The 27,803-nt window shown below is 52.5% G+C and overlaps 4 protein-coding genes across 4 annotated transcripts; 3 read left to right on the top strand and 1 right to left on the bottom strand.

The window, feature by feature from the left end:
* Positions 1-894: 894 nt before the first annotated feature.
* CTRU02_205852 (di-cis-decaprenylcistransferase) lies at positions 895-2,013 on the top strand (the record flags this gene model as incomplete). Its single annotated transcript, XM_036722924.1, has 3 exons — positions 895-990; positions 1,054-1,468; positions 1,523-2,013. 3 exons carry the CDS (start codon positions 895-897, stop codon positions 2,011-2,013), a joined length of 1,002 nt encoding a protein of 333 aa, XP_036585222.1.
* A 24-nt stretch (positions 2,014-2,037) lies between these two features.
* On the bottom strand, positions 2,038-3,126 carry CTRU02_205851 (DNA repair family protein; the record flags this gene model as incomplete). Its single annotated transcript, XM_036722923.1, has 3 exons — positions 2,038-2,683; positions 2,733-2,995; positions 3,046-3,126. The coding sequence occupies 3 exons, from the start codon at positions 3,124-3,126 to the stop codon at positions 2,038-2,040; spliced, it is 990 nt and encodes a 329-aa protein (XP_036585221.1).
* A 425-nt stretch (positions 3,127-3,551) lies between these two features.
* CTRU02_205850 (tRNA methyltransferase trm5) lies at positions 3,552-5,231 on the top strand (the record flags this gene model as incomplete). Its single annotated transcript, XM_036722922.2, has 6 exons — positions 3,552-3,591; positions 3,657-3,908; positions 3,965-4,066; positions 4,120-4,197; positions 4,245-4,663; positions 4,713-5,231. 6 exons carry the CDS (start codon positions 3,552-3,554, stop codon positions 5,229-5,231), a joined length of 1,410 nt encoding a protein of 469 aa, XP_036585220.2.
* Positions 5,232-23,765: 18,534 nt separating this feature from the next.
* Positions 23,766-25,559, top strand: CTRU02_205849 (hex2 protein; the record flags this gene model as incomplete). The annotated part of the gene is made up of 2 exons (XM_036722919.1): positions 23,766-24,463; positions 24,518-25,559. 2 exons carry the CDS (start codon positions 23,766-23,768, stop codon positions 25,557-25,559), a joined length of 1,740 nt encoding a protein of 579 aa, XP_036585217.1.
* Between the last annotated feature and the right edge of the window lie 2,244 nt (positions 25,560-27,803).

Raw genomic sequence — 27,803 nt, 5'->3', positions numbered from 1 at the left:
GAGTAATTTGAGTATAGTCGTGAGATAAGGTCTAACATAAGGTCTAACATAACATCAAGAATGATGCCACGATTGCTGTTCCGTTGTCTCACAACATGAGACCTGAGCAGCTTGAGCCAGAAGAAGGACAGTGAGCCGGGCGCACTGGCGCTGGCCGCGGGGGCGCCAAAAGTATGCTGGCTCCTGTGTCAACTCTGACTGAAAGTATCTACTGGGAGAGCCTAGTAGTGAGAGACTTTAAAGCAAATTTCATAGCCAACTGCCGTGGCCAAACCCGGCAGATGATCCTTGCAGACATGCCGATGGGCCGGACGGGAATGCCGCAGATGTCAAGTTGAACGCCCGAAAGCTTGCTCAACGTCCAGCATCCGGAGCCCGTGCCCTCCGCTGCCAGCGGGTGGCTGAGAAACCTGGCATTTCCAGAAAAAGATGGTCCGGGTACGTACCTACACATGCCCAGTCTGAAGCCCCACCAAATGGAAAGATCAGGACAGCAATAGCTCAGCTGAGCCCTCAGCCACGGGCAGCTTTGCTGGAAGTAGCGGCGCAGCATCCACTAGGAATCCACCAGCCCAACCAATGTCGTATTACCGCGTACCTGTAGAAATCCATGGCAGTTGCTCTAGACTTGCCGGCAAGACCAATCTATCCAGCTTCAACCAGTTTACTTGGCTAAGCCGTCGTCATCCCCACGCCAAGGTTGAATGGCAAACTGTGCATACGACGCGTACGACGTAACACCTGTCCATATATACACCCACATTACCACTTCGCGGAGTTCTTCGCCGGTCGACTCTCCCTCAACAGATTACCCCCTTCATCCCACTTGCAGCTTAACACGCCGCACATTGCGATTCCCGATTGACCGCGCCGCCGAGAATCCAACTTTTCAAGATGGCGCTCAACACGAGAGATCGCAAGATCTACAGGACCGACGACAAAGATAATCAAGGCTTTATCAGCGAGCAGAACAGGAGAAAAATCATTGAGGTACGTGGGAACCGCCATTTGTAGGACGACCAAGGTCCGTCAGCTGACGCTTGCTATCTCCAGAACTATCTCCCAAAAGAAGAACCCGAAGAAAACACACGGCGACAATGGCGAGAGGATGACGTTCCGCCGCCAAGCAGGTTTGGTCTGCGACGCGCGCTCCGTTCGAAACTTCACCTGTTCCTCTACACCTTCATGCATGCCTTCTTCTCTCTCTACATAAGGATACGACAGGCATGGCACTTGGTGTGCTACCATGTCTCTTCTGTCATGTTCTATCACCACCGGACGCCGGAATACATTGAGCGCGACGTGGTAGGGTTGAAAAAGAAGCCCAAGCACCTCAGTGTTATTTTGAAGATGGAACAGGGCGGCAGACATGGCGCTGAGCTGGAGAGACTGGTGGGCGAGGCCGCTGAGATTGCCGTCTGGTGTGTCTGCGCTAGAATCCCCGTCCTGACGGTGTACGAACGGACAGGTAAGCGATTTCTTTTTGAAAGTTGATTGCATACAGTAACTGACACCACAACAGGTCTTCTCAAGCGATACCTGCCACACCTTCAGCAGTCCATCATCCAAAAGTCTCGATCCTACTTTGGCCGACACCAGCCCGCCCTCACCGTAGCCATGCCCCACGCCGACGAGATTCTCAAGTCCCCAGCACATGGCGACTTTGCCGGTGTTGACCCCCGCCATCTCAAGGTTGTGTTCATTTCTGCCGAGGACGGCCGCGAGTCCATGGTCGATCTCACCCGCACACTGGCCGAAATGTCACAAAAGGGCAAGATTCACCCTCGCGACATTAGCACAGACTTGATCGACGCTGAACTCTCCGAGGGCATCATGTCTGAGCCCGACCTGCTCATTCATTTCGGCCCCTACGTTGATCTGGATGGCTACCCTCCCTGGCCTATCCGCCTGACGGAGATATTTTGTCTACCTGACAACCAGGGTGTCGGATATCAAGTCTTCTTGAGAGCTCTGCGCAATTTCGCCAATGCGCAGTTCCGTAAAGGCAAATAAACGATTCATGCCGCATATACACGATTAGAGTTGTTGTTGCTGTTCTTTGAGCTGGCTGTTGGCGGAAGATACCCGCATTTCTCGCATCGTTTTGTCCCACCGATACACCGGCCCCGTTCCGACGTTGTAGTTATAGTAATTTTCAGTACCTTCCTTCACCATGGCTCTCCTGAAAGTGATGTTGATTCTTCCTCCGTCCTCTGCGTTCTTTCCGGTTCTTTTGGGTATTGAATGCAACCAATTGGACTGTGTTCGGCCTCGCATGAGAATCATGTCGCCACTACCGAGCGGCAGCTTGAGTTGCGATGGTGGTGACTTGTCTGGATTCTCTGGGTCAGGAGGAATAGGCTTGTGCTTCATGAGAAAGTCTCTCCTCGCGCCCAGGGAGAACGAGGCGATGGCTGGGTTCTGGCCCAGAAACCTCTCGTCGTCGCTGTGAAACGAGATGCTGTCTGTGCCGGAGGCGTAGTAGTTGACAAGGCAGAAATTGAACTTGCAGTCGGTTGCGGCTTCAGTAGAGAGACGGAGGTCATCGAGACACTTGGGGATTGGACGAGGCGGGTATCTCTCGTAAAGCTTGTCCTCGATCTTGAACCCTGATTTGGCATCTATAACTGAACCATCCTCGTCGAAGCGAGCTGTTCCATCAATGCCAAAGACCGTTGTCCATCTGGTTCGGGGTTAACATACTGTCCTGCTGTTCAACGCAAGAGACAAACCTGGGCGTGCGGATGTGAGTCTTGATACCACCTCGGTTGATATCGTACTCGACCCGGTAGAAGGGCAACTCAGCCCTGAGGAACTCGAAAAGGTCTTTGGCTAGGTAGGATGGCACGTATGGCTCAAAGTACACGAGGTCAAGGTCGGGCTGGTCATTGATGTCCCGACCCGGGCGTGCGGGCAATGATGAGAGTTCTTTACTGATACTAGGCGGCAACTCTGAGATGGGGCAAGGATAGTTATGATGTATCGACCGCCCGATCTAAATGTTTGTCAATGGCTGCTGGGATTCTAGGAACGGCCGAATCTTACCGGCTCAGTTGATTCACTTTCTGTGCGACTCTTCTTCACCGCTGGTGCAAAGAACGCATCCAATGTCCTTTTTTTCGACATGTTTCGCGTGGCCTTCAGACCTACCGGTTGGTGGCGTGTAAGTGAATTGAAAGTTTGGTTGAGACAGACACCGTTGAAGCGCCGCCACAGGTAGCCTCTTCCGGATGATGCCACACACGCCGCTAGCACTTCTCTTCTTGGAAAATATCTGCAGAAAAGATTTCACAAGCGACTAGAGTTTCGTTCGAAATTGTGATCCAAGTTGAACCGTTGATTGCATTTTCATTCCTCTATGGTGTCTCTCTCGGCCAATCATCAATGACGCTTACATCGTGGAGCTTCAGTGACATCACCCCAGCGCACAGGTTACATTACGCCCCATCCCCACCAGGGCAAATCTAGTTGCAGCCTCGCGCCTGCGCCACACCACCAGGGACCCCTTGCCCCTCAGCCCTAGACGGATTTTTTCTCAGCCTTGCCCCTCCATGATCGTCCCCGACCATCGACTCATCAACATGGCGGTAAGTTGGGACCCTTGCACCGCTGCTGTTTTGTTACGCAGAGGCACTGATATCACTGGTAGTCTCCTGAATCTGAAGAGATGATTACTTTCCGCGCGCCTCTTGCGCGTGCAGCTACCTCCTTGGACCGCTCACTCTTCTCCAAGACAGTGAAGCTTGCTGCCGCAACGGTCAAGGACAACCGTAACATTTCAAAGTACCGTAAGCAACTGGAGAAGTCCAAGGAACTTTTGGCACTTGATCGTCTGGACTCTTGCCGGAATGATCCCGTAAAAGCTGGGTTGAAGTGTCTGCTCCTGCGGCCTGGTGTGAAGCACGATGGTTTGTTTCCCCTCTTTGTGAGCAAGAGGGGCATGTGTGACTAATAAGTCGGCCAGCTCCTACGACATGGGGACCTGTTTTCCAGGAAGGTGTGAAAAGCGGCGAGTTGGAAGTTATACCGTATGAGTTGCAGCTCGACTATGACTACTGGAGTTATCGTGAGTTGTGGCTATGGAGTGGGTGAAGGGTGACAAACTGACCCAGGACATAGTTGATGTCATGACGTCCATTTTGCCGGAAGAGCTTCACGTTGAGATCCCAGTGGGCTTCAACACCGCAGGTCACGTCGGTATGTTGCATGGAGATGAGCAGAGAAGCACACACTAATTGTGCCAGCGCATCTCAACCTGAGGGACCAGTACCTCCCATACAAGAAGATCATCGCCCAGGTCATCCTTGACAAGAACCCCAAGATTCGCACGGTCATCAACAAGGTTGACAACGTCGGAAATGAGTCCGAGTTCAGAACCTTCGCCTACGAGGTTCTTTGTGGACCTGACGACATGAACGTAGAGCTCAAGGAGAACGACTGCGTCTTCCAGTTCGACTACTCCAAGGTGTACTGGAACAGCAAGCTTGAGCCGGAGCACACAAGACTTATCAAGATGTTCCAGCCTGGCGAGGTTGTCGCCGACGTCATGGCAGGCATTGGGCCGTTCGCCGTCCCGGCAGCAAAGAAGGGCGTGTTTGTTTTTGCGAACGACATGAACCCCGAGAGCTTCAAGTACCTCAACGTTTCCGTAGAGAAGAACAAGGTTAGTTGTTCATCTGAGGAAGCGGAGTAGACCTTTACTAACTCTTCAGGTCTCCCAATACGTCCGCCCAAGCAACATGGACGGCCGCAAGTTCATCCAGGATGCCGTCCACCAAGTGTACGACGCATCAACCCGCGGCGACGGCGCCGTAATCAAGCCCAAGTTTTCGAGGAGCAAGCCTCAGAACCCCCCTCCTCAGTCCAAGCACATTCCTATTCCACCTACCATCTCACACTTTGTCATGAACCTCCCCGCTTCAGCATACACATTCGTTCACCATTACAAGGGCATCTACAAGGGCCATGAGAAGCTGTTCGAGCCTCACACTTCGACCAAACTTCCCATGGTCCACGTCCACTGCTTCGCTCTGAAGAGCGATGATGACGTTCCCCTGAACGACATTCTCGACCGTATCTACGAGGAGCTCGGCGTCCGCTTCAAGCTTGGCGATGCAGACAAGCAGGGTGAGATGACAATCTACAACGTGCGTGACGTCGCTCCCAAGAAGCGCATGTTCTGCGCCAGCTTCCGCCTGCCACCCGATGTCGCATTCGCCACAGACAGCTGAGCTGTCCCGTTTCTCGGCTATTACGGGAACCAAGCAGTATCATGCTCTGGCCGAGACAACAAACACTATCGGCATCCCATATGCCCGTTGCTGACGGCAGAAACGGCTATCTCGTACTCCCCTCACGCTACCCGGGTAGTATACTCCACTCCTGACCGAGAATCCCCTCCGGCCCTTCCAGACCCCGCGCCGCTGCGGTCACATTGCAGCCGGCGGAAGGCGGGGAGCACCCGTCCGGTCGTTTCAACAACCGCCGCCAACCTCCTGTATCACCCTTAGTATGTGTCAATAGTCGCCTGATCGACTGTCTTGCAGATGGAGACAGGGAGGGGGGGTCAGGCATCTCAAGATAACATGGTGTTACCCTGATGGATGAGTGACCAGGGACGTGGCAAGGCGGACAGACATATCAACGACAGAACGGAGAGAAGAGGTCGCAAGTGAAAGGAGACAAGAAGAGCAGTAGCAATGATTGCAATAGGGCACCCCTTGTCTCGGGGCGGGTTCAGCTACGTACGGACCGAAACGGCCAGCGCAATCGCACTCTATAATTGTCCGACATATATCCAAACAAGACGACTTGCATTCTCCCAACGCATATGCGGCTCCTCCTGCTCCCCACTACCACCACCACTACCTACAATTTCTATATACATATACCTGTGTTTGCCTGGATAGATTAATCGCCGTCAGGGATTGCGATACGAAAAGCATGTGATACCGCCCCCCCCCCCCCAAGCCCTGGGCAGGGCCCGCAGCGGCGCGTCCCTAATGCAAGAGCAGAGAGCCTCCCATCCATACCTCGTGTGTGTGTTGTGCGACCCTATCCACGAACGCTGCTAGCCAAGAGTTGTTCGATATGCATGGCGCCCCGCTTCCCAATCTGCGGACCCAAAAAACACCATCGACGCACGAATAACCCGAACAGTGCTGCCCGCTGGGTATCTCGTTTTCTTTTCCCTGGCGATGCACCATGACATGTAGATGATGACGGGTTTTGCTCCAGCCAAGCAGGGCTAGAACGTCGGCCAACCCTCCAACTCTCCAGCCCAGCCAGCCCTCCCCATTTCACCATGCCGCTCCATCCAGCCAGCCCAGCTCTCACTCCACCACCTCGAAAGGCGCACATGAAACCTGTCAAAACTGCATGTCTATCATTCTATCGTCGTTGGGAACGCGTATGATTGGGAAAGAAGCAGGCCCATCCATTACGGAAGGTCTATCGTTTGTGCGACGATATATCTACGTATCCACGCGGAGAATACTCCGGGTAGAGGGGGGAGTGAATCGATCCAAGATGGGCCTCCCTTCCCCCCCCCATTCAACGCCATTAATTCTCTTCAACACCCATTGTTCTGAGGCTTTTTGTATTTATCCCCATCTGGCCGTCGCCAATCCCATCAATTGCACCTCATCGCAGTGCAGCGCATCGCGGCGGCACCGGATCCGCCATACCATGCCATCCCATCCCATCCCGTACCCACGGCATTACCGGGGAAGGAAACCCGGTGAGGCAACACCCATCACTAAGAATCTGACAACATTTTTACATGCTGACCGAGATTCGATTTGGTGTACATGTGCCCGCCCGGTCTGCATGTATATGCGTACAGGGAGAGAGAGACGATCGTCACTTTTTCCACCCATCTACGTAGCCAGCCGTTTCTGCCCCCCTCCCTCACCTTGCACGTACTTGGTATACTTCACAGCTTCGCCCAACCAGCCAACCGTAGAATTCATCGTTGCAATTCCATATCAGATTGCAGATACATACACCTACTGCGTACAGCAAACGCGCATGCGCATACATGGGGGGTGGGCAATGGCGTGCATCTGGCCCCCCGGTATCACACATCTCACCCTGCACCACCTTTTTTTTTTCTTTTCTATTCTGTACCGTAGGAACGAAACGAACGTTACAGTGGCCCCCCCTTCCGAATGCGCCCGCACAAGACAGACAGACAGGCAGATAGACAGGCAGACAGACACCCAGGGGCAGGGACAGCGCATAAGTTGCAGGTCACACTCGTTCGGGGGGGTTTATACTATCTGCGAGGATAAGTCGGCGCAGGAGGGGGGCGCTTGGCCGGTGTGATGCAGGGCGTTTGGTGGTTTGTACGACTTATCATAGACGCCGACGCATCTTTGTTTTTTTTTTTTTTTTTTTTTTTTTCAAAAACAAAAAACATGTATAAACGAGAAACACACATACACGAACGAGCCCATCTCACTCATCGCCAGACGGGGTAGGTAGAGCGATATGCGTAGATGGCGGGGAGACAAAACATGTGAATCGGGAATATCAAATACTTCCCCCCTCAACAAAGTCTAGAAGGTTCTCACGTCTCTATCAAATCGCGGTGCCCAAGATTGTCATCATGCAGAAGCATCTTAACCTCGAATCGATCAACCGCAAATCACAGGGGGGTGTAAAGCGAGTAAGAGTAATTAAAAAAAGAAGAAAAAAAAAACTCCCGAATACCAAGTATCTCCCGTAATCAACGAATCTGCAGAGTCGCAGATCACACGTGCAACAACAACAACCACAACAACAACCCCTCCCGCATTCAACATTCCATCGCAACAACATGTCCTGATTTTTGTTTGTTTTTGTTTGTCTTTCTAGTGTTTTCCTTTCCTTTCCTTTCCCCTCCCCCCTTCGTCTGGAACAAAGAACAGCATGCCCGTCTTCATCGATACCATCTCTCTTGTCTCAGAAATTCCAGTCCACAGATATCGAACCGATCGACTACGATCCACAAGCAAGACCAGGTCGACGCCACATCGCCGGCGCAAGGTACACTCGCGCCCAAACCCCCAGCAAAACGGGGGCGCGTTCTCTGTTTCCTATCGTGATTCACGTTTGCGGAAGGAGATTTTTTGTGACTAAACAGGCCAAGAGGGAGAGTGACAAAACTAGTTCTAATATGGTCATTCACACCAAGAAAAAACCAAGAGATATATCAAAGAAAAGTTTAAAACGGGGCCATGTGTATTCGACCGTCGTACGACCGCAAAAAACTCCGTTAGAGCTCCGCAAACGGGTACACTTAACTTGTAGGGTGGGGGGTGGGAGTCGTGTTAGTGCTACTCTTCTCTAATTTCACTTGTATCTTTTTTTTTTTTTTCTTTTTCTTTTCTTCTTTTCCACTTTCACGCGCATCGACGCTGGGAATACCTTCGGACGCTAACGGTAGAAACCCACCAAACGAGAACAAGGGGGGGAAGAGGGCAGAGGTAGGGCAGCCGCTACGAAATATACCCTGAACATGTTAATGATTGGGCGCCGGCGGCGAAAAGTAACCTGATATCAGGCCCACCCTCTATCAGCACTACCATCACTTACTACTGCTACTGCTACCGCTACTGCTACTGTTACTCACTGCCTCAAATCACCTCATTGAGACGTGGCTCAGTAGCGCTGATGGCTGAGTGCTTTCGTATTCTCATTACTTGGTGTATTTTGTTCTTCATAATACCTCACCAAGAAGACCACCAACCAAGTTCACCTCACGCCCCCCAGTTATTTCATTTCATTCATTCACCTGATAACGACTTGTTTCTCCGTCCAAGCCTCTCTCTCTCTCCCACTTCCACTTCCACTCACACTCCGCAATGGGCCTCCCCCCCTCCCATCTCATCCCACCTTAGCCTCTCGGGGCACCTCCGGTGCGTGAAAAAAAAAAAAAAAATAGGGTGGTGGTGTTGGTGTTGGTGGTGGTCTAGAACACCTCGCATAATCCCAAACGTCCCAAATTTACCTGGCCCTGGCCCCCCTTTTCCCTTCTGCCTTCTGCCTTGCTCCGTAAACTGCCGCCCGAGCCATGATGATGTATATGGCGTTTTTTCTCCGCTTCTTTTCTTGAACCGCACCCTGCGTCGGGTCGGGCGTGAACCTCGACACGAGACAGAATGGTACACAAACGAAGGGAAATGGAGAGATAGCGAAGGAGACGAGGGGAAATGTCAACTTGAACATACACGTCCCGTATTGTCCCACCCCCTCCCTCCTTCCTCTCCCCGGCAATTCGCCGGTAGCCCTCCACCCGGTTCCCCGGCATAAGCACTATTTCATACCGCAATAGCTCGTTGCCGCCTGCGCGCGTACGCCGAACGCAGCAGCACACAGGTTGTTCTGTAGGCCTACATTACACAACAGAGAAGATACTAGTACACACACCATCAGATATACCCCCCCATTGCGGCACCCTCCAAAAGATGGTGAACGTCGCACGAAAACGCTAAGCGATGCTTTCTTCCACACCCACACACCCTCTCTCTTCGTCCCATGGAGAACAACACCCATAGCTTCCCGACCTCCCGGTCTTCCGGCCGCCCGCCCGTGCCTGGCTAGCCCTTGTACTATGTGAGAGAGAGACACAGAGTTGACGGGAGAAACAGAGATGAGTGAGCTCAGATAGTAAAGAAAAGAATAGGGGCGTCCACACAAAATTTTGATAGACATGGTGTGGTGAGCAAAACCTTATATCATCGCGTTTTGGCAATTCCCACTCGGTAGTGGCTCAGACAAGCCGAACTTCACTTTGCTTGATGCCGATGTCTTGAAGTTTGTTGCTGGTAGCGCGGGGGTGAGAGACACGACCTTGGGCGGAGTCATGACGTCCAGGCACCGCGGTGTCAATTCTGGTCCCTGCTCACGAATGTGCAGTAGCATCACACGAGGTTTCCCCGATATCAGTGCTGAGCTGCTTTGCTCTAGCGACGGCGGCGACAAAAGCAACAGCATCAACTTCCTAGGCCCCCGGCTGAGCCGCACCGCAAACCCGTTGACGAGCGGAGCCTCGTTCGGACCATCCCCGGGGGGGCCCGTGTATTGCCCTTTTTATTCCAGCTGACAACCGCGCGGCCGACGCTTGTCGGTGAGACACATATGCAAGTCTCGCATTTTCTGACTGGAAGGCCCGAGGAGAAAGAAATATCCCGGCATGTCAAGAATGAGCAAAGTTGCACAACTTTACTTCCTGTAGGCAGAAAGGATGAGCCTCAATCGAAAACGTACGACAAACAAACCTTTCCCCCTCCCCGCACGCGCGAGCTTCTGCTCCGCATACTTTGCTCTTGTTTCTGCCCAACACAGACTTCCCTCGCGGAACGTGGCGGGGTACAGCTTTCTGGTGTTTGTCCTTCGAAACTCCCCGCTCTAAAATTTGACACAGGGAGGCCCTGTCTTGCTTATCGGCGCATCTGCTCTGCGCCCCTCGACCCCAGAAAACCGATGGTTCAATGAGAGTTCAGGCGCTCTACCCCAATGTCTGGGGTGAAAGACATACGTACACACACACACACACACACACATATCAATCGGCGATGCTCGAGCCAACTTCTGAGCGTGCAGTGTAATTGCCACACAGGCGGCGATAAAAAAACAAAAGAATATGAGACGGGGCAGGAACAGAAAGTGATTTGCGCGCGAACACGACGCACAGCCTGAGCGATCAAGTTCCAGATTATAAGCCCGTCAGTGCTTAATCCGCATAGCTTACCGGACCTGAAAAAAGGCGGGGGTGAAATGTTCAGCTTTCTGGTCGGACGTTTTGCCCGCGTTTCTCTGACATTTCCCTCCCCAGATCCGAAATGTCTAATTCTAGCGGAAACAGTCGTACTGTGACATCTTCCATCGCACCGTTGACGCAACGACGCATCGCCGGATATCCAGTCGGCTTCTCCCCGGTCAATGCACGGGCTGATTCCGTAGGAACGCGCTACCTAATGAGCTTCACTCGACGCCATGCAGAGCTCATCATCGCCAGTAAACATGCGTCAAAATGGCTCTCAATTTCCATCTGAATTGATACAACTGTCAGGAAGGCCTTGGCCCCGGCGAAGAAGATGAGCTGAGCGTCACTGGGCGTTGATAAATGGACTGACATTTGCTTTTTGACTCTAGCTCAGCCTGTAAGCCATCACCCGGCAACATTCCGGCTGCAACCAATGACGCTGCCTTGCGTCAATACAACAACCGTCAACAGGAGGAGTTGTCAGAGACATCGAGCTTGTCCCCTCAAGAGCCTCAGATGCAGTCAACTGACCCTTGTCGTCACACATAAATAGTGGGCAGGCATCGGGCAAAGTGCAGAATACAGTCAGCGTTAGTCACCGTGAAAGGTCAAGGTGCAGAAAAAGTTGCCGCGGAAGGCCTTTAGGCATCCCCGATTCGTCTCATGAACGTGTAGAGCCGATTCTCAGATTCAATGGGTCGAGGGTGTGGTCATTGTCAAAGTGGATGAGGTGGAACGGACGCCTGGCAGTTTAGCATTCAGAACTTGCTTCTGCCTGTAATGAATTCGCCGATCATTAGGGTCCTTCTGGGGCTCAACTTGCAGGCTGCAGTCGGGAAGAAGACGGGAGTATTGATTAACCCCATGTTGCTGTTAGCACTCAGAGGCATCAAAAGGCGGGTCCTGCAGGGCCGTTGCGGAGTGTAAAACAGTGATTCGACATGGTGGAGCACGATGACTTCCATGAAATAGCCGTGGTGGGCGAATTGAGCAATCACGTAAATTCCAAAGAGCTTTACCGAGGTCAGTCGTTGTTCGCCGAGAACAGCCAAACTTGGGCCGGGTGTGATCCCCAATGAGGAAAGTTGAGGCTCAGTACGGTGATACGCAAGCAGGGGCTGGTTCAACTTGCGTCTTCGGCCTATGTAATGATATCTTGCAGTCGCGTCACCTTGGTAATTGGCGCCAGGGGTTTGAAGTGACAATACCTCCAGATCCCTTGAGGATCTACGACCTGGGCGCAGGTCTACGGACGGGGTCGCCGCACGCCTGCAACGCCGAGGCACATGTTGTTGGAAACTAGAGGTAACGACTTGATAAGACTTGGAAGAGGCGATTGATCCACTCTCTCACGCGCGTAAGAAGCCGAGGGTCGCCGAGTTCCCACAATTGAGATTCCTATTCAAATCGCCTGCAGATGTCAAGTTGCAACGCAGGGTTATCTATTTCGCAGGATTGTCAAACTGTAAGAGGTCCTTTTGGAGGAGTCCAAACCAGAGACGACATCGTGAATTTCTAGTGCAAAGGACAAAGGCGGAACTCCACCCTACTCAGGCCAATGAGGCAGCCTGCTCGTTGATAACAGCCACACAAGGCACAGAAAAAGTGGCGTGCGTGTCGTGTTGAACGGCGAGAGCTACACCAGCGGCGTCGGTGTTCCTCAACCTGGATTGGACGCAGCACAATCAGCGTGGGAAGACGAAGGCAACTTAAAGTGGGGGGCAGTCCACCCACACCAAGAGAACTCGCTGCAAACTCGTTGGCTCTGAACCCAAGAGGCTTTTCTCGACAGAGACGATGTGACGGCTCGTCAAAAGCTGCAGAATGCCTAGGAACATAGCGACATTAGCTTCTGTCTCCCCTTGTCTCAGTGAGACAAATAATCATGCCCCTGCTTTGGAAAGTAAACCGTCGATATTGGACAGCTCGGGGCTTCTCTGGTTCGATGCGAGGGCATCCGACGCGGCATTTTGATGAGACGATTGATACGCCAAGTGAGGGACAAGACATGTCAACAGGAAGCGCCCGTGCAACACAACTTCCTGGGGTTGGCTGGCAGCAGTAAGAAGGTCTGGCCAACTGTTTTTCTGTTCAAGACAGTGCTGGCTCATCAGGTAAAATGGAACTGTAGATCCTTGTACCGCCATGGCCAACCCGAAAGCGCGAGCAGGTCTTCCAAGATACAGGCCATTATGTCGAGTTGGACGAGTGGCTCCAGTTTCATAGTCGCGACCAGTCTAGTGACTAAATTGGTGCCGCATCTAGACTCAACACTTGTGAGGCGTCCGGCAATGCCCGCTAAGGGTCTTTCATACGCCAGTCACGGGCTCTTGAGCACCTCGACAAAACGCTCGACAAACCCTATGAGTAAGACTGGGCGGAGTCATTCCGTTATAATAAAGGGTAACCCCTGTTGAAAAGCAGCAACAGTGTTTGGCTCAGATGAAGTTCGCACTCTCGACCATCTCTACTAAACTGCTTCCCCAGGCATGAACGGCGGCAAAACTCGACCGAGTGGTTGCGCCGATCAGGGTCCTACTTCCAGCGTACCGCTCACCTGAAAAGGAAGTTTTGACCATGTAAACCTTGTTGTGAAAGCAGCGACGCGGCGGTGAAAAGTCGGACCCATTCTGGCCCGATGTTGGCCGACTAGCATCCGCGCCCGGACCGACAAGCGGGGGCAAACTTAGCTGTCGGCGTGTGCCCCGGCGCCCCGGATTGTAGGCGCCCAGATTTTCCTTCTAGACCCGATTTGAACGAGCCAAGGTAATGAAATACTTGGGAGAGTACCCAGTTGCGTGCAATCTAAGAAAAGCATCATGTTCTCTACAAGGACGAGCGCCCGTGCTTGAGCCCAGAGATCTGTCGCAGGGTTGAAGGCCTGGCAGACAGATGCTGATGAGACGTGGATTGTACGAAAGGATGGCTGACATGAGGCGGCATGGATCGCCAAATAGTCCATAACAGCTGTCTTTGCCAAGGATGTGTACAGATACGACAAGGGCTGACCTGGCTTTGATATCTGGTGGTTGCGTTCGTTTGCATCGTTATCTTATCTTTTGGTTTGTTCTCCGCTATCGCGATACCACTGGTGTCGTGAGTGAAGATAGGGACTGACTCTTAACAAGCAGTTGTTATGCATGTATGTCCATTGAGAGATAAGCGCGGGAGTGCGGACACTCTTCTCCGTTACCGCGAAGGATTACTGCTTTCTCATCTCCCACCACCGTCTGCTTAGTGACTGCTACGACAAGTAACGATATGATAAGTGTTGCTTGTATCCAGAAGCAACGTCGTATGGCTTGGACTCATTGGCGGTGTCAGTGGCAGGGAAGGGGCTGATGCGGAGTGCCTTCTGGCGAGACTATGGTGTTCGGATGCTGGGGAAGCAGAGGAACAATCTGACGAGTCGGAGGTGTGCACAGTGAAGTTAATGGCTGGCTGTCCTGACTGACTTACTGAGCTGGCCGAAACCCAAGTCACACTCTGCAGAATATATCTGGCGTATGTACCGTCGCACTAAAGGTGTTAGCAACAATACGGAAGAATTGATATCTGTTGTTGAGGCCAGGTCAGGGATTGTAAGCCTGGTGTTTTTGTATGCATGCGGCAAGTAGAGAGAAAAGGCGCATAGCCAAACAGGTTGCTCTGCAGATGAGATGCCGTGAACTCTGCCCCTCATCGCATCGACTTGCAGGACCGCAACACTCCTACAGACGCCGGGGAAAGCCATAACGGAGGCACGGTTTGAAACATGCGGCATCGATTGGACAGCTCGCATCAACCGGCGCAGCGTATAGCTGGCAGGGTATGGCATGGCAGGGCAGGCCAAGGCAGGATTTGGACCAGACAGAGCAGGTAGGGCAGGGAAGCTAGCTAGCTGTATCCGTATCTGTAGCTACTGCTGTCGCTGTACGTAGGTTTGTGGGGTGGGGAGGAAAAGAGCCTCGTGGGTTTGATACGCGACGAGCAGACACCAGCTTATGGTCTCTGCTCGAAAGGTTCGAGTGTTTGGTTGACGGGAACCTGGAGGTTCCCACTGCCCAGATACTTTTAGTGTGGAGTTGCTTCAGATGGTGAAAGGGACAAGCCAGAGACGCCCAGAAACCAAAGAGGTAAATGCTGAGTACGGGGAATGCTAGGTGTGCACGTAGAGAGTCAGAGAATGAGCACAAGCATTCGTAAGCCGAACTGTAATTATTGCCGCACGCATCAGGTTTGCGATTCGCAATACCTCGGCCAGATGGTGTACACGTAGGTGCAGATGGCAGGTTTCAATGCATTCGTGCAGCCAAAGACGGAGCAGCTTAGGATAGGAAAGGAAACACAGGGACAGACAAGTAAAAGTGGCTGTTTGTGTACACGCCGTTCTCCCTTAGCTGGCCAAGGTCTAGACCTCCTTGCTGATTGACGAATAGCCAGCAGCGTCCTTGCTCTGCTTGGCAGTCCTCTTGTTGCGGCTTTTGTTATGCTCGCCCAAAGCGAATATGCGCGGTTAGTGGGTACACGGAAAGACGGATGTTCTTTCAGCGGAACACGCCCACTAAACAGATTTCGTTCTGCTAAGACGGCCCAGTAATAGTGGTCAGATCCCTGAGGCAGAACCAATCTTGTTGTGCGAGACGATGCAAGAAAGAGACCAGCGGGGCGGTCGGGGGCGAATTCCATAACACTGAACTTGCTCTTGAAATGCATTACTGTTTCTGCTGGGAACTCATCTTTACTTTCCGCGAGAACGAAATGCCTATGCAATGCAGCAGCCATCCATCGCCATGGGCTTAACCACGGTACCTGACTGGACCGGAGAGATTTAGGCGGAGCAGCGTGGCTCGGTGACTTTGTAGGTGGCTTCCTATGCTGGACGAGGCCCTGGTTCTTGCATGCCGAGAAGTTGCTCACAGCTGTGAATGACCCGGGACGTTTTCTCCTAGTGTGGACTGCGGTGCGGCGTCGTACGGCGGCCATCGCACAACAGTGATATCCGCCCGGGGCTGCGGACGGAGAGGGTGAAATTACAGCGCCAGGGGAGGTTCGCATTGAAGCTCTAGTGGGCTGCGGCGGCTGGAACATCGCAGTCCATGGGGATTGCCCATGGGGATTGCCCAAGGCCAAGCAATTCAACTCAACTCTCCTATCTTCCCCGTGGAGTGCCGTCTAGAGTCGGTCTGGGCGAGTGCGAAGAGCTTCAGGGACCTTTGCTGCCCGGCACCGAATAGCCATCTTCCCATTCGTCCGCCGCAAAATCCAGACTTCGAATGCGTCCAATTGCTTTCATCGACACTCTCCGCGGCCGTAACAGTGACACGCGAGATGCTACGATAAGAATAGCCTGCGTTTCATGAGACACATCTGTAAACCTTACCCCAGCCAAGTTCGGGGTAATCCGGGTATGTTGAGAGTCAAGCTCGAATGAGGAACCACGCCCTCTACTCCATTATGCAAGGCTTGCTTGCCAGCCTCACCCTCCTTCTGTGCCTTGCCCACGGCTTCCCGTTAACATGCACCTTCTGTGCATGACATGCCTCTCCCGGTCCCGGAAGCCAAAGCCTTGATAGCACTGACCATGCTAACTTTGCGTATACCCCAGAGTGTTCGTCCTTCTGCTCCCGACTTTTTGATTATCTAACGTAACAAGAAACGCAGATATGCTCTTTACCTACAGTTGAAGGGCAATGAGTTTGGCGAAAACCGGGGAAATCGAGTCTGTCTTTCGTCGAGGATGTTTGCGGGAACTCAAGGTGCTGACTGCAGCGGAAAACTTAGGGCTTCCTGTCAAGATAGTTTGAGATCTATATCGATCGATGCCTTTCCACGATTTCTTTGTGGAATGATGGTTAGTTTCTCATAATCAAAGATACCTCTTCTAAGCCACGTTAAATGGACGCCTTGTGTTACTTGGGCCACGCTAGGCTATAGACTTTTTTGAGTGTCTCTGTTTGTCGGGGTCCGTCTTGCTGGCATCATCCTCGCCCTCTTGCTACTCCTGAGCGAGCGCTGCGGCTACAACGTCCCCACCACAGCCGCGGCAGGGGCAAAGTATACGTTGGAGAAGGCGAAGCTCTCGAGCATCCTCGACAAAATTAGTTAGGTGCACTGGTGTACGAGTGGAATGCTCAGTATTAAAGGCCTTTGGTAGCAACCGAAGTGAAGCATAACTACGGTGGCGCATTGGGTGTTGTGTAACTAATAACTAATTAGTCGTCATTCCCACTTTTATGCTGGTGCTGAATGTCTTGTGAGCTGTATAATCACAGACCGTCAAGGAGGCTAGGGTGGCGGGCGTTTCGCAAGTGACTGACAGCGAGATGAAGATCAAAATTGAGCGCAACAGCAGCGGCAGCCGCAACAACGGGCCTGAATTTGAACGCTAAAAGCACAGCACCGCCATCGTATACGCAGAAGGATATTTGCCAACACAACCAACACCCATGCGGAAATTGTTGGGAGTTTTGGCCGACAATTGCTTCTGCGGTAGCAGATGCTTGGGTTACATCCGTCCATACATCATCGCCCAAGGGTTGACGACAGAGTTTGTCTGATGTTTGCGGAGGTCGCTACGACGCTTTCTTTTTGTTGATTCTTGCATGTTCACCCCAGTTTGATTTATGGATAATGCAATTTTGACTGGCCCTCAAAGCCTCGGCGAGCTGGACCCTTCAGCAGCCACCAGCGAGAGAGGATAGAGCCGCTGAGACCAATGCTATGCCGATCGATTCTGACGTATTGGTGAGGGGAAACCTGGAGAAGGAGTGGGAGCTCGAGCTTGAGCCCATCGAGCACAGTAAGCGTCCGATATCGACACCCAACGAATTTCATATCGGCGGTCAGGACCCAGCCAAGGTGGGAAAGGCGATCGGGGAGCTAGACCTTGAGCTTGACACACAGGGAAAAGAAAAGGGTTCGCCGCTCTCCAGGAATGGCATGTTTGCCAGTGACCATCGGGGTCGTTGGCTTCGCTGCAAAATCGCATAGTAAAGTGTCCTTTGGGACCCCTTCGATGCAGGGCCTGGAGCTAGGACTGGCGTGCAGCAGGTGGAGAGTGACGATCAGCCCCCCCAAACACGCAGCAAGGAAAGGCTAGTGAATCGAGATGGTTGGACCAGAAAGGTATAAGCAGGCAATTCTCAATGATGACAATGATGCCATGGCGCGGCTGTCAAGACCAGAAGATAACATCATAACGCCGCCTAGTGGCTGTTTCCCCCCCGTGTACCGTGCCGTGGGTTGCTGAAAAGCCTAGACAAAGCAAGACGTGATTGACTTTGGTGTATCCGTATATTGCATCCCAATTAGCAAGGTAATTTGAGCGAGAGAAACACGTTAGGCAAACGCCTCGCCGTCCCCTATATATTCGTACTATATGGTGTAGTTCTAGGGATGTCGCTGGCGGCGCAATTCAATGAGTAGAAGCGAGGCGGGGATTGTCGCGTTCCCTAGTCCCCCCAGTGGCCACGAGGCCATCAATGGAGTCATCCGTGGGGGACATTATGGAGCCAAGACCTTGTACGCATTGAAACTGCGGATACTCGACTCCCTTGTCCGACCGACCGACCGACCGACCGCTGTGAGATCTTGACCGAGGTGAAGGGTAAAGAGTCGGTCTTACGAGTTGAAGTACGGGAGTCACCGAGTACGACGAACTGACAAGTTGGTGTTGCATCTGCTTAGCTCGCAACCGGCAGCTATGACCAGCAGGACCAACCTCGGGTAAAGGCAGGTACTACTGGTAGTTGACCCGTGCTCCTGTGCTCCTGCCTTTTGCCCTCCCTCTTCTGTGCAAGAGAGCTGCAAAAAGAAGGAAGGACCTCTTTTTTTGGGTTGTAACCGTCGCATCGTCGCTGCCGCCCTTCCCAAAGAAGGGGCTAGGCACATTAATTGTTAGCGAAGTACCGACTGCCCCGCAATGTCCAAGTCTATGGCACGCTAAACAGCAGCGCCGAGTGACAAGGTCGCTGACCCGGGGAAAGGTTCCGGTCATGCCCCAGGAATCCTTGGGTCTGAGCCCACATTGCACAGCGAGATTGTGGGCTAGTTTGGATCTCGACCCTTTTCCGACACACGCCCCTGCCATGTACCAACATATCCAGGAGGCATTGGATCGCCTCCCAGATGTACCATTCCCGTGCCCAAAAACCAGACCTCCAATCCATCTGCTGCCTCCAGAGCGGCGTTCGACTTTTGGCCAATGACCCCAATCCGATATCGATGGACGTCTCTTGAGCTCGGCATCTCATTTATTTGCGCGCTGTAAGGGCAAGATCAGCAAGAGGAAACACCCGACAAGCAAATACGTTAGATGAGGACGGTGGAAAGTTGAAGGGAGAGAAGAGGCGGCCATACCATCACTACATCCATCACTGGTGCTAGTGCAATCTAAGGCCCTTGGTTTCTCTCCCAGTCTACGCCGTCATCATGGATGTTGGCCGCTCCTCGTTCGCTCGTTGTTTTTTCTTTGCTTTTTTTATTTTCTTCTCTGCCCACCTATCGACTTCATTCCATACTTGTCTTGGACCCCCAACCTGGTCCAGATAAACTGTCGGGTGACCGACGCCATATCAACAAAATCACCGACTGCTCGCAAGCCTCCGTCGGGGACTACGACAATCCACATACACACAAAAGTGAGAGAGACGGGCGAGACCAAGACATTGAAAACTTATACGGAGTATCCGCTCAGGAGGTCTCGACGATGCCTGCTGGGATATCCTCAGTGGGCACAGCAACGTGGAAGTTAGCCGGGGTTTAGAAAGGGCAAAAAAAACTTTTCCATCCTTTTTTTTTTTTTTTTTTTTTTTTTAGTCCACTCCATGCTGCCTTTTTGCTAGGATCCTGCCGATAACCCCTGTCCCTTGGGACCATCTTGTCGCCTTGCCAATTTCGATGGTACCAGGAAACGGGCAACGGGACCATTTTCTTTTCCTCCCTGCCTGGCTCTAGATTGGACTGGACTGTGATTGAATAAGGAGTGGGAACTGGCCCTATCGGAACCCTCAGACATTGCGGCGTCCGACCAACCCGGGGATCGCAACTTGGTCTGGGTCCCGGACTCACTGCCCATCGACATTGTCAGTGCCATTCTGAGTCTGGACCATCAAACCCCGAAGCACTCATCGTCGGCTCCGTCGCCCAACTCCCTCTGTACTAGACCCCTTTCAAGTGAGGGAACATACCAGCCCTTTTGCCTACAACGCTATCGGTTACGACCATGGCTACCTCCAGGGGCTCGAGCACCGCCGCAAGAGAGCCATCAAAATCAAGCAACATTGGTTGTCGGTACGGAGTACCATGCGATTGTCATTGTACCGCCTGCAAAACGGGTTCGTGCCTCAGTCACCTGACTTAGTTGGGAGATGTGATTATCCCCAGGGTAGTTCGACAGGAACGACAAACGTCCCCACGTTGACGTCTTCGTGTCAGGAACATGGAATTAGACAGGCACTTACAGTCTGGATTCGGCTAAAGATCAGAGCAATAAGAAGACCTAATGGATCATCGGGAAGGCCAGGCTCTTTCGAGCATCATTCCTCTCCTCAGCCGAAGCGGCGTTTGTATTCATACCTGAGGTATGTATCGTCATCTTGTTACTTTATTCAGCCGTGTTTGTGTGTGCACATCTCGATGAGCTTGCACACACGCTTGCATTTGTGCCGCACTGGCATCGAACCGGGCGTCTCTTTTCGTCCAATGTGTGTCGTGGCACTCCGTACCTCTGGTGTTGCGACCTCCACCTCCACCTCCCCCCCAGTGCGTGCTGCCATACCGTGCACTTTTGGTCGTTCCTCGGTATGGTGACAGTGTTGGGTAGGCAAACTGCACACGGCTTTTTTTTTTGCTCTGGTCCCGGACATTCAGCATCCATTCCCGGCCATGTCCCCTGGTGGGCCCCCTCCCCCTGGTCTGGTCTGGTCTGCACTGGCATTTTGTTCATATTCATAGCTTCAAGAATTATCATGGCTCAGTCGGGTACCCGTTCTATCCGTATCCATATACACGTTGCCTCACGAATTCCAGTACTTGGGTTCTTTTTGTCTCCCAGTCTGCCCCCATATCTTTGCTTGGTTTACTTGATTCACCTCCCCTCTTGTTGCCTTGCCCCGGATCATCCTGTCTCTGGTCCATCCCGTTGGCCGCCACGCAAGTTGCTCATTTACTGCCCGGCACCTGTCCGTGCTCTTACCTGGTGTTGTTTCTCCCTTGAGTGATAATTCAAGGGGAGAAAGTTGGAGTCTCGGTTGTGAGACGTTCCTTGAACCTGGAGAAGAGCGCATCGCCCCGCCTCCGCATCTTCTCACGATGTCTGGCCAAGTCCTTGTGAATTCCAAACTTCTTGTCGCTCAGCTTATCCGGAGCCTCTCTCTCTATCTGTTGACCAATCGTACGGCCGCTGGCTCCCACGCCGGATTCGCCGCCTCGCCGTTTTGTATGTTTCTCTCCCCCACCGACGTCTGCGTGCCTGGGGGGCTTGGACGGAGTGTTCCATTCAGAAAGATGTAAAGAATATATATTATGCTTCCTCTCCCAACCCCCGTTTCGTCGACCGGTTCTGCCATCATTATCACGTCGACGTGGGAAAAAAAAAAAAAAAAAAAAGGGTTCGACAGATAAAGCTCGAGGTATGTACCTTTGTACTAGTTCCTATCTGTGCTGCAGTCAGTATGCATCTTGGATCTCCTCCGGCCCCCTCCCCCTTGAACACACACACTCCCACTCCCACCCCAGTTGTCGGTCTGGCTGCAAGCTGCCACACTTGCATCTAGGTGCATGCATTGGCTTGCATGTCTGATAAACGCTCGCGCTGCTGCACTGCACTACTGCTCTGCTCTGCGTTGCGTTTGCGTTGCGTTGCGTTGCGTTGCGTTTCGCTACCTCTACTCTTGCACACTCCCCTCTCTGCCATTTTCTCCTTACCTCATTTTTTCCATCTCTTCATGGCTGCTGTTGTTTTTTCTAGTTCTTTGTTACTTTCTTGCTTCTCACTCTGTGCTTGCATACTCCCCGTCCATCAAGCCAATTCGCCATCAATCCAACCCCCCCCTCAACTATCCACCCCATCCACAACCTCACACACCGGTCGCGCTGCTGTTACCTTGCGGTGGAGTTACAAGAGTACCTCGAATACACTACGATGTACGTGTGTGAGGAGTACGTACCCCCAGACACCCTGTCGTCCGGCTTTCCGTAGGGGACCGCCTTGTACGCAAAGTACTGGCTGGCGTCCCAGACTATGGCAAAGAACCTTTCGCATTACTGCTGCCACCGCACACTGGCCTGGTCACTTGGTTTACTACTTTTGCTACCCCCGGTCCCTCCTCCTCCTCCTCCCCCAGCCTAAGCCCAAGCCCACGTCCACGTCCCACATCCCCAGCCCAGGCAGAGGATACACTGACTGGACAGGCTTCTTTGGTCTCCAGTCTCCAGTGCTCCAGTGTCCAGTTCTGGTACAGTCCAATCCTGAGTCTAGTCCAGGTCACACACACACACTCATTCACTCAGTGCACATTACACTAACTCACACACACACTCTCTCTCTCTATACCCTTTTTCTGTCTCTGCATTTTCTTTCTGTTCCAACTCCCCCAAACTGAACCGGTCCCTCGCTTCTGCCGCGTCTCCTTGATCCACGCCCTTGGTCCTTGGCCTTTGGTACTTGGATAGACAGGGGAGCATGGAGAAGGCGAAAGGGGCGGGGGTCCGAGTCCAGGAGAGAGGGGAGTTTGGGTCCTCCGCTCACCTGGTACAACCCTTGCTTGCACCTTTCCCGAACAATAAGACGCAAAGGCAAAAAAAAAAAAGAAATAAAAATAAAAAAAGTTTTTTTTTTTTAAAGAAATAAAAAAATAAAACTGCGTCTTCTCCTACACACACCCACACACCCCCGAAGCGTCATCTCCCACGCCCCTCTACCTTGGTACCTCTGCCCCCCCCCCCCCTCCTCATCGTCCTTCTCTTCCTCCCTGACCCCTTCCTATTCGCCCTCTTCTCCTCAGAATCCCTCCCCTGTCTTCTCGTCTCTAGCCCTGGCCGACTCCCACTTCTTCTGCTTTGCTTCCAATCCCAACTCGACTCGGCGGGCGAGACGAGACCTGCAAATCAGCCTCTAGCCTCGAACGTGCCGGTTGTCGTTCCAGTTTCTCGATCCGCTTTCCACTGACTCCATTTCCTATCCTTCCCTACCTGGTATTTTACTTTTTTACCTTTTTTTCTTGCCCTCTGCTGCTCCTCTAAACCCTGCACCTCAGAATCTAGTACATTTACCTATCCTTTCCGTCCATCCATCCCTCCCCCCCTTCGGATGTTCTGGCTATTACTCTCCACCCACCCGACTCAATCATATACCTATACCTTCCCACTTCCTATTGCTCCTACCGACACGGCCAGTTTTTGACACCCGTTTGCGTTTCCAATGCTGCGATATCTGTTTCTGCCGTCGCCAGTCTTCGACCGCCATTACTGACATCGTCTGTTTCTCTCGCCAGTTCAGCCTGCCAGCCCGTCAGCCTTAGCCAGTTTTTTTTTCTGCTTTCACGCCCGCCTCCTACTTCTCCGCCTTTTTTTACCACTGGCGAAATTCCCCCGCGCATCGCTCCAGTCACCGCCTTTGTTTCTTGGAACGCCACCGCGCTAGGTCCTGAGCCACCGAAAACCTGCACGGAATAGCCAACGGCTTGGTGTAGGTCGAATAAGAAAAGGGACCGTCGTCCTCCCGCCCCAAAACAGCCCCCTCTCCGCTCTCCCCCCGGATCCCGACTCTTTGGTCAAACGATCTGCGAGCTGCTGCTTCTGCTACGCATCTTACACACCTACAACAACAAAATCCCCCGACATAACATCATCACCACCTAACAACTATTATTACTACCACCTACCACCTACCACCATCACCACCACCACCACTACTACTACCACCATTACCACGCCTTGTTGGATATCTATGATTGAACCTTTTTGTTTCCGATTCGGACCCACGGCGATTAGGGACTAACGTTCCTCAATTTCGCCCAAAATTTCTTTCACAATGGCTGTCGTTTTATCGTCTGAGGAGAACACCTACTTCTCCTCCTCCAACTTGCGACGGTCACATTCCCAACCAAAGTTCGTCACAAAACAAGCAGGCTTCCACTCTTCCGCTTCTGCGAATCAAATTAGCGACGCCTTCGCGGATCAAAAGGTCTATCCTGATTCCGCTCCCTCATCTGCTCCCTCTTCTCCTAGGACTGCCCATGCCGAGTCAACCGACTTGTCTTGCTCGTCAACCCCCGCCAGCAACGTATCCATCGCCTCCGACTGCGAAGACACATTAGAACTAGCCGTGCACGCCAACGACCATTTCGTGATTCCTCATTACGGGGAGTCCGGTTACTTCGACCAAGTCGAAGACCTGGAGCCACCAACGAGCCCCAGGACGGGTGACTCGTACACCGTTTCGCCTGCCGATAACGACACCGAGGGAAACACCTCTCGTCCCAACACACCAGAGTTCGTACTTGACGTCGAACACGCCGAGGATGACACGGCAGTCAGAGCACAGCCGTCGCGTCACGTCGACTACCTGTCGCACAACTGGAAAGAGGAGGATATTTGGTCATCGTGGAAGTTCATCGTGTCACGGAGATCTGAGTACAGCAATGCCGCTCGATTAGAAAACGCTTCATGGAGGACTTGGATGAAGTCGAAAAACAAGCTCAAGACGGTGTCGCCAGAAACGCTCAACTGGTGGGTATTTTGAAATGTGACGTGCGAGCTTTTTGACTGACTGATTGATTACAGGCTCAAGGACTGTGACGTTACTTGGCTCTACGGACCCTTGCAAACAGGTCCAAATACGTTGAACCCCATCGGCACAGACCCTAACAGTGCCAGGCTGACGAAGAACAACTCCTTCGTACACAAGAAGCCCATCCTCAAGAAGAGGAGCATGTCGGAAATCATGCTTCAGAGGTCACTGTCCGCTTCTTCTTTGGTGAAGCAGGCGGCTGCTGCGGTCCAGGCTCAAGAGAAGGACGGTAGGAGACGACTGGCACGACCGACATTGGAGCGTGCATCGACGGACTACGTCACATTCCCCTTCTCCTCTCGAAGACTAAGCCGCGAGAGCTCCAACCTCTGCCCGTCCAGCACCTCATCGGGCATTATCTCGCCCAGCAGTGAGAAGAGGCACATCCACTTCAACGAGCAAGTATCTCAATGCATTGCGGTTGACATCAAGGGCGACGATGACGAGGATGAGGAGATTGACTCGGAACGTTACGACAACAGTGACTCGGATGAGGGCGCCATCATGATGAAGAGGTCGAAGACGAAAAAGAGGACGCCGCTCATGCGGAAGAAGTCGGCAAAGGCAGCTGCCGCAGCCGAAGGCAAGACGATTGCCATGCTACCGTCCACGACATTAAAGTACCGCGAAGACACGCCTGAGCCGCCAGAGACGGCGATGAAGCACAGCACGGGAGTCTTCCGAAGCCCCACCATGTCACCGTCGTCCTCTCAAGAGACGCTCCGCCCCTCAAAAGGATCCGGAAAGTTCTTTATGGACGACGACGATGATGAAGAGGAGGAAGACGTCGTCACCATGGGTTGGCAGTCACCGACCAGAACCGAGGACAAGTCAACGGGCTTGCAGCGGTCATCGTCCACCAGCAGTCTGAACGCCGAACCGGCTGGCATGCGAAGGACCTCGTCAGGTATGTTCATGCCATATGAAGAGGGGGAATCATCTTCCAACGAAGGCATCATCGGCCGGGTCATTGATACAGTTAATACAGCCCGCGACATTGCTCATGTTATCTGGAACGTGGGTTGGAGGAAGTAAAGAAAGGTGCGACAGCAGGGGGTAAAGGGTCTCGGGATTCTCGGCAACCATCGATGGTGAACAACATATCCGGCACACGACGGTCATCACCAGCGGATGTACGATTACGGGAGGAAAGCAAAGTTGTCTGCCGTCCGCGTAGACGACGTTTGGCGCTTCAGTTATTGTTGCGAGGACATAATCGGACCCAATACACACAGAAAGTGGAAAGGGGCCCCCATCGGAATCCGACGTAATGACACCATCGAGGGCATTTTTTTTTTACACGCAGCGGATCATCATCACTACTGGTCACGGGATCAAAAACACGGACGGGGGGGATTTCGGTAGGACACGGGCGCTTCGGCAAAGCGGATACTAGGGAAGGGCCGGCCACCGCCCCTCAGCATTGTCGCAACTGGCATGTTGCGTGGGGGTCTAATGACAAACATACGGAAATACGCATGTAACAAATTTTGTTATATTTTTTTTTTACTACTATCTGAGGGTTTTTGGGTATTCGGATGGGGGTTCATTGTTCATCAAGGAAACCGGGCACGCGATTTGGGGCGAGAGACAGGGTTTTCAGCACCGGCGCATTGGAAAGAGGACGGATAACAAAAGAAAATGATTTGTTTCACAATGCAAAGAGCTGGTTGGATCTAGTCCAGTTGGACACGCACACACAGCTCTTTCCCCCAGGGTGTTGGGGGGCACCACAGGGTGTGACCGGGGGCTTGACGCTAGCTGGCGCCGATCTGGGGTCCTCTACATGGCATGTCTCACCTATCCAGGTTTGCGTGATGGTGTCTTGGAGAGAGACCTCTTTGGAAAAATGTCCAGCGCTCCCGGGCATTCCAGGGGTGTCTGTCAAGGAAAGCTCGCGGGTTTTGAAGGGTGAGAAGGGTTATTATCTTTTTTTTTTTTTATAAGTTGGGATTTGGGTCCTCCCCCTTCGGGATGTGAGAGGATCTTTTAGGGCATACTATAAGTACATAGAGGACGAGAAAAAAGGTCGAGCAAAACGAACTCGACGCGGCGAATGCCACAATCATGAAAATTATTTATTCGTCTATTTTTTTTTGTTGTCTGTGAAATATTCTTTTTTTTCTGTGACAAAGATTGATGGTGCCTAGACCGTTGACCTCGTGGTTCATGTATGTAATTTGGGGGGGGGGGGGGGGGGGGGGGGGGAGCTGTTCTAGGGTGAAATGTCTCGGTTATGATTGCTTTTTTGGAGGTTTTTCCAAGTCCTGCGGTTAGGGATGACAGGCAGGCCCTGTCTGTCCATCTGTCCATCTGTCTGTCTACCTACCTTGACCGCCAGTAAGGCAATTCACGGGGTGTGTGTGTGTGTGTGTCTGCAGGCGGCGTCCAATAGAGCCTGCGGCCGCCGGGATGAGTGACCCTGTTGGTGGTCGTGTGGGAATCCGAGTCAAGGCGTGGAGAAGAAGAAGGAGGAGAAGAAGAAGAGTGAGATTGTGGAGTTTTGACGTGCCTCTTTCTTTTCTTCTTTCTTTTGATTTGGTTTGGTTTGGTTTCCCTTGTATTCTACGCTAAGTATGCATGCAATGTTGATGTATGAGGGGTTCTCGAGGGTCTTGAGGGTCTTGAGGGTCTTGTTTGTTAGGGGGCGGGGGAGTTTGTTTATGTTGCTGTGTGATGGAATGAGGCTGATTGTATGTGTGTGAGTGTTTTGAGGCTCCCTTATCCCTGCGTCCATCTATCCATCTATCCCCCCCGCACTTGGAGGTTGGATTTGCGGTGGACTACTACCTACTGCACTGCACTGCACTGCTACGTAGACTGATTGACCCGGGAATGGGAATTAGACGTCTCACGTCAGACAAAGTGTTTACCACCACCCCCTTTCCCAGTGCCAGTTTCTCAGGCGCCGACGAAAGAAAGGAAAACGTCACGTTTGTGTGTAAGTTCAGCTGGGACGGTCCGCGACGATAAATCTGTTGCACATCAGGGTCCCGCGTTGATGTCAGCGGTGGTGGCGAAGGGGAGGGGATCTGGGGTCTGGGTCTGGTCCCGTGGGCGATCATTACAAGTTTTGGGGAAGAAGAGGGGGGACTAGATGCATGGTTGGAGGTAGTTTGTATGCATCATGTTTGGTTAGTTGTCACGTTGTACCCTTCTGTTCTTTTTTTTTCAGGGTCCATAAGGGTCCTGTCCTGCGAAGGTTATCTTTACTAAGTATTTTTTTATTCCCTGTTTTTTGCCCCCCCCCCCCCCCCCTCCTTTTGTAGCTTGTGGAGG

Source organism: Colletotrichum truncatum, assembly GCF_014235925.2.
Source record: "Colletotrichum truncatum strain CMES1059 chromosome Unknown Contig_0003, whole genome shotgun sequence".
Classification (NCBI taxonomy): domain Eukaryota; kingdom Fungi; phylum Ascomycota; class Sordariomycetes; order Glomerellales; family Glomerellaceae; genus Colletotrichum; species Colletotrichum truncatum.
Note: the sequence above shows the minus strand (reverse complement) of the source record. Positions and strands in the feature narration are given on the sequence as shown.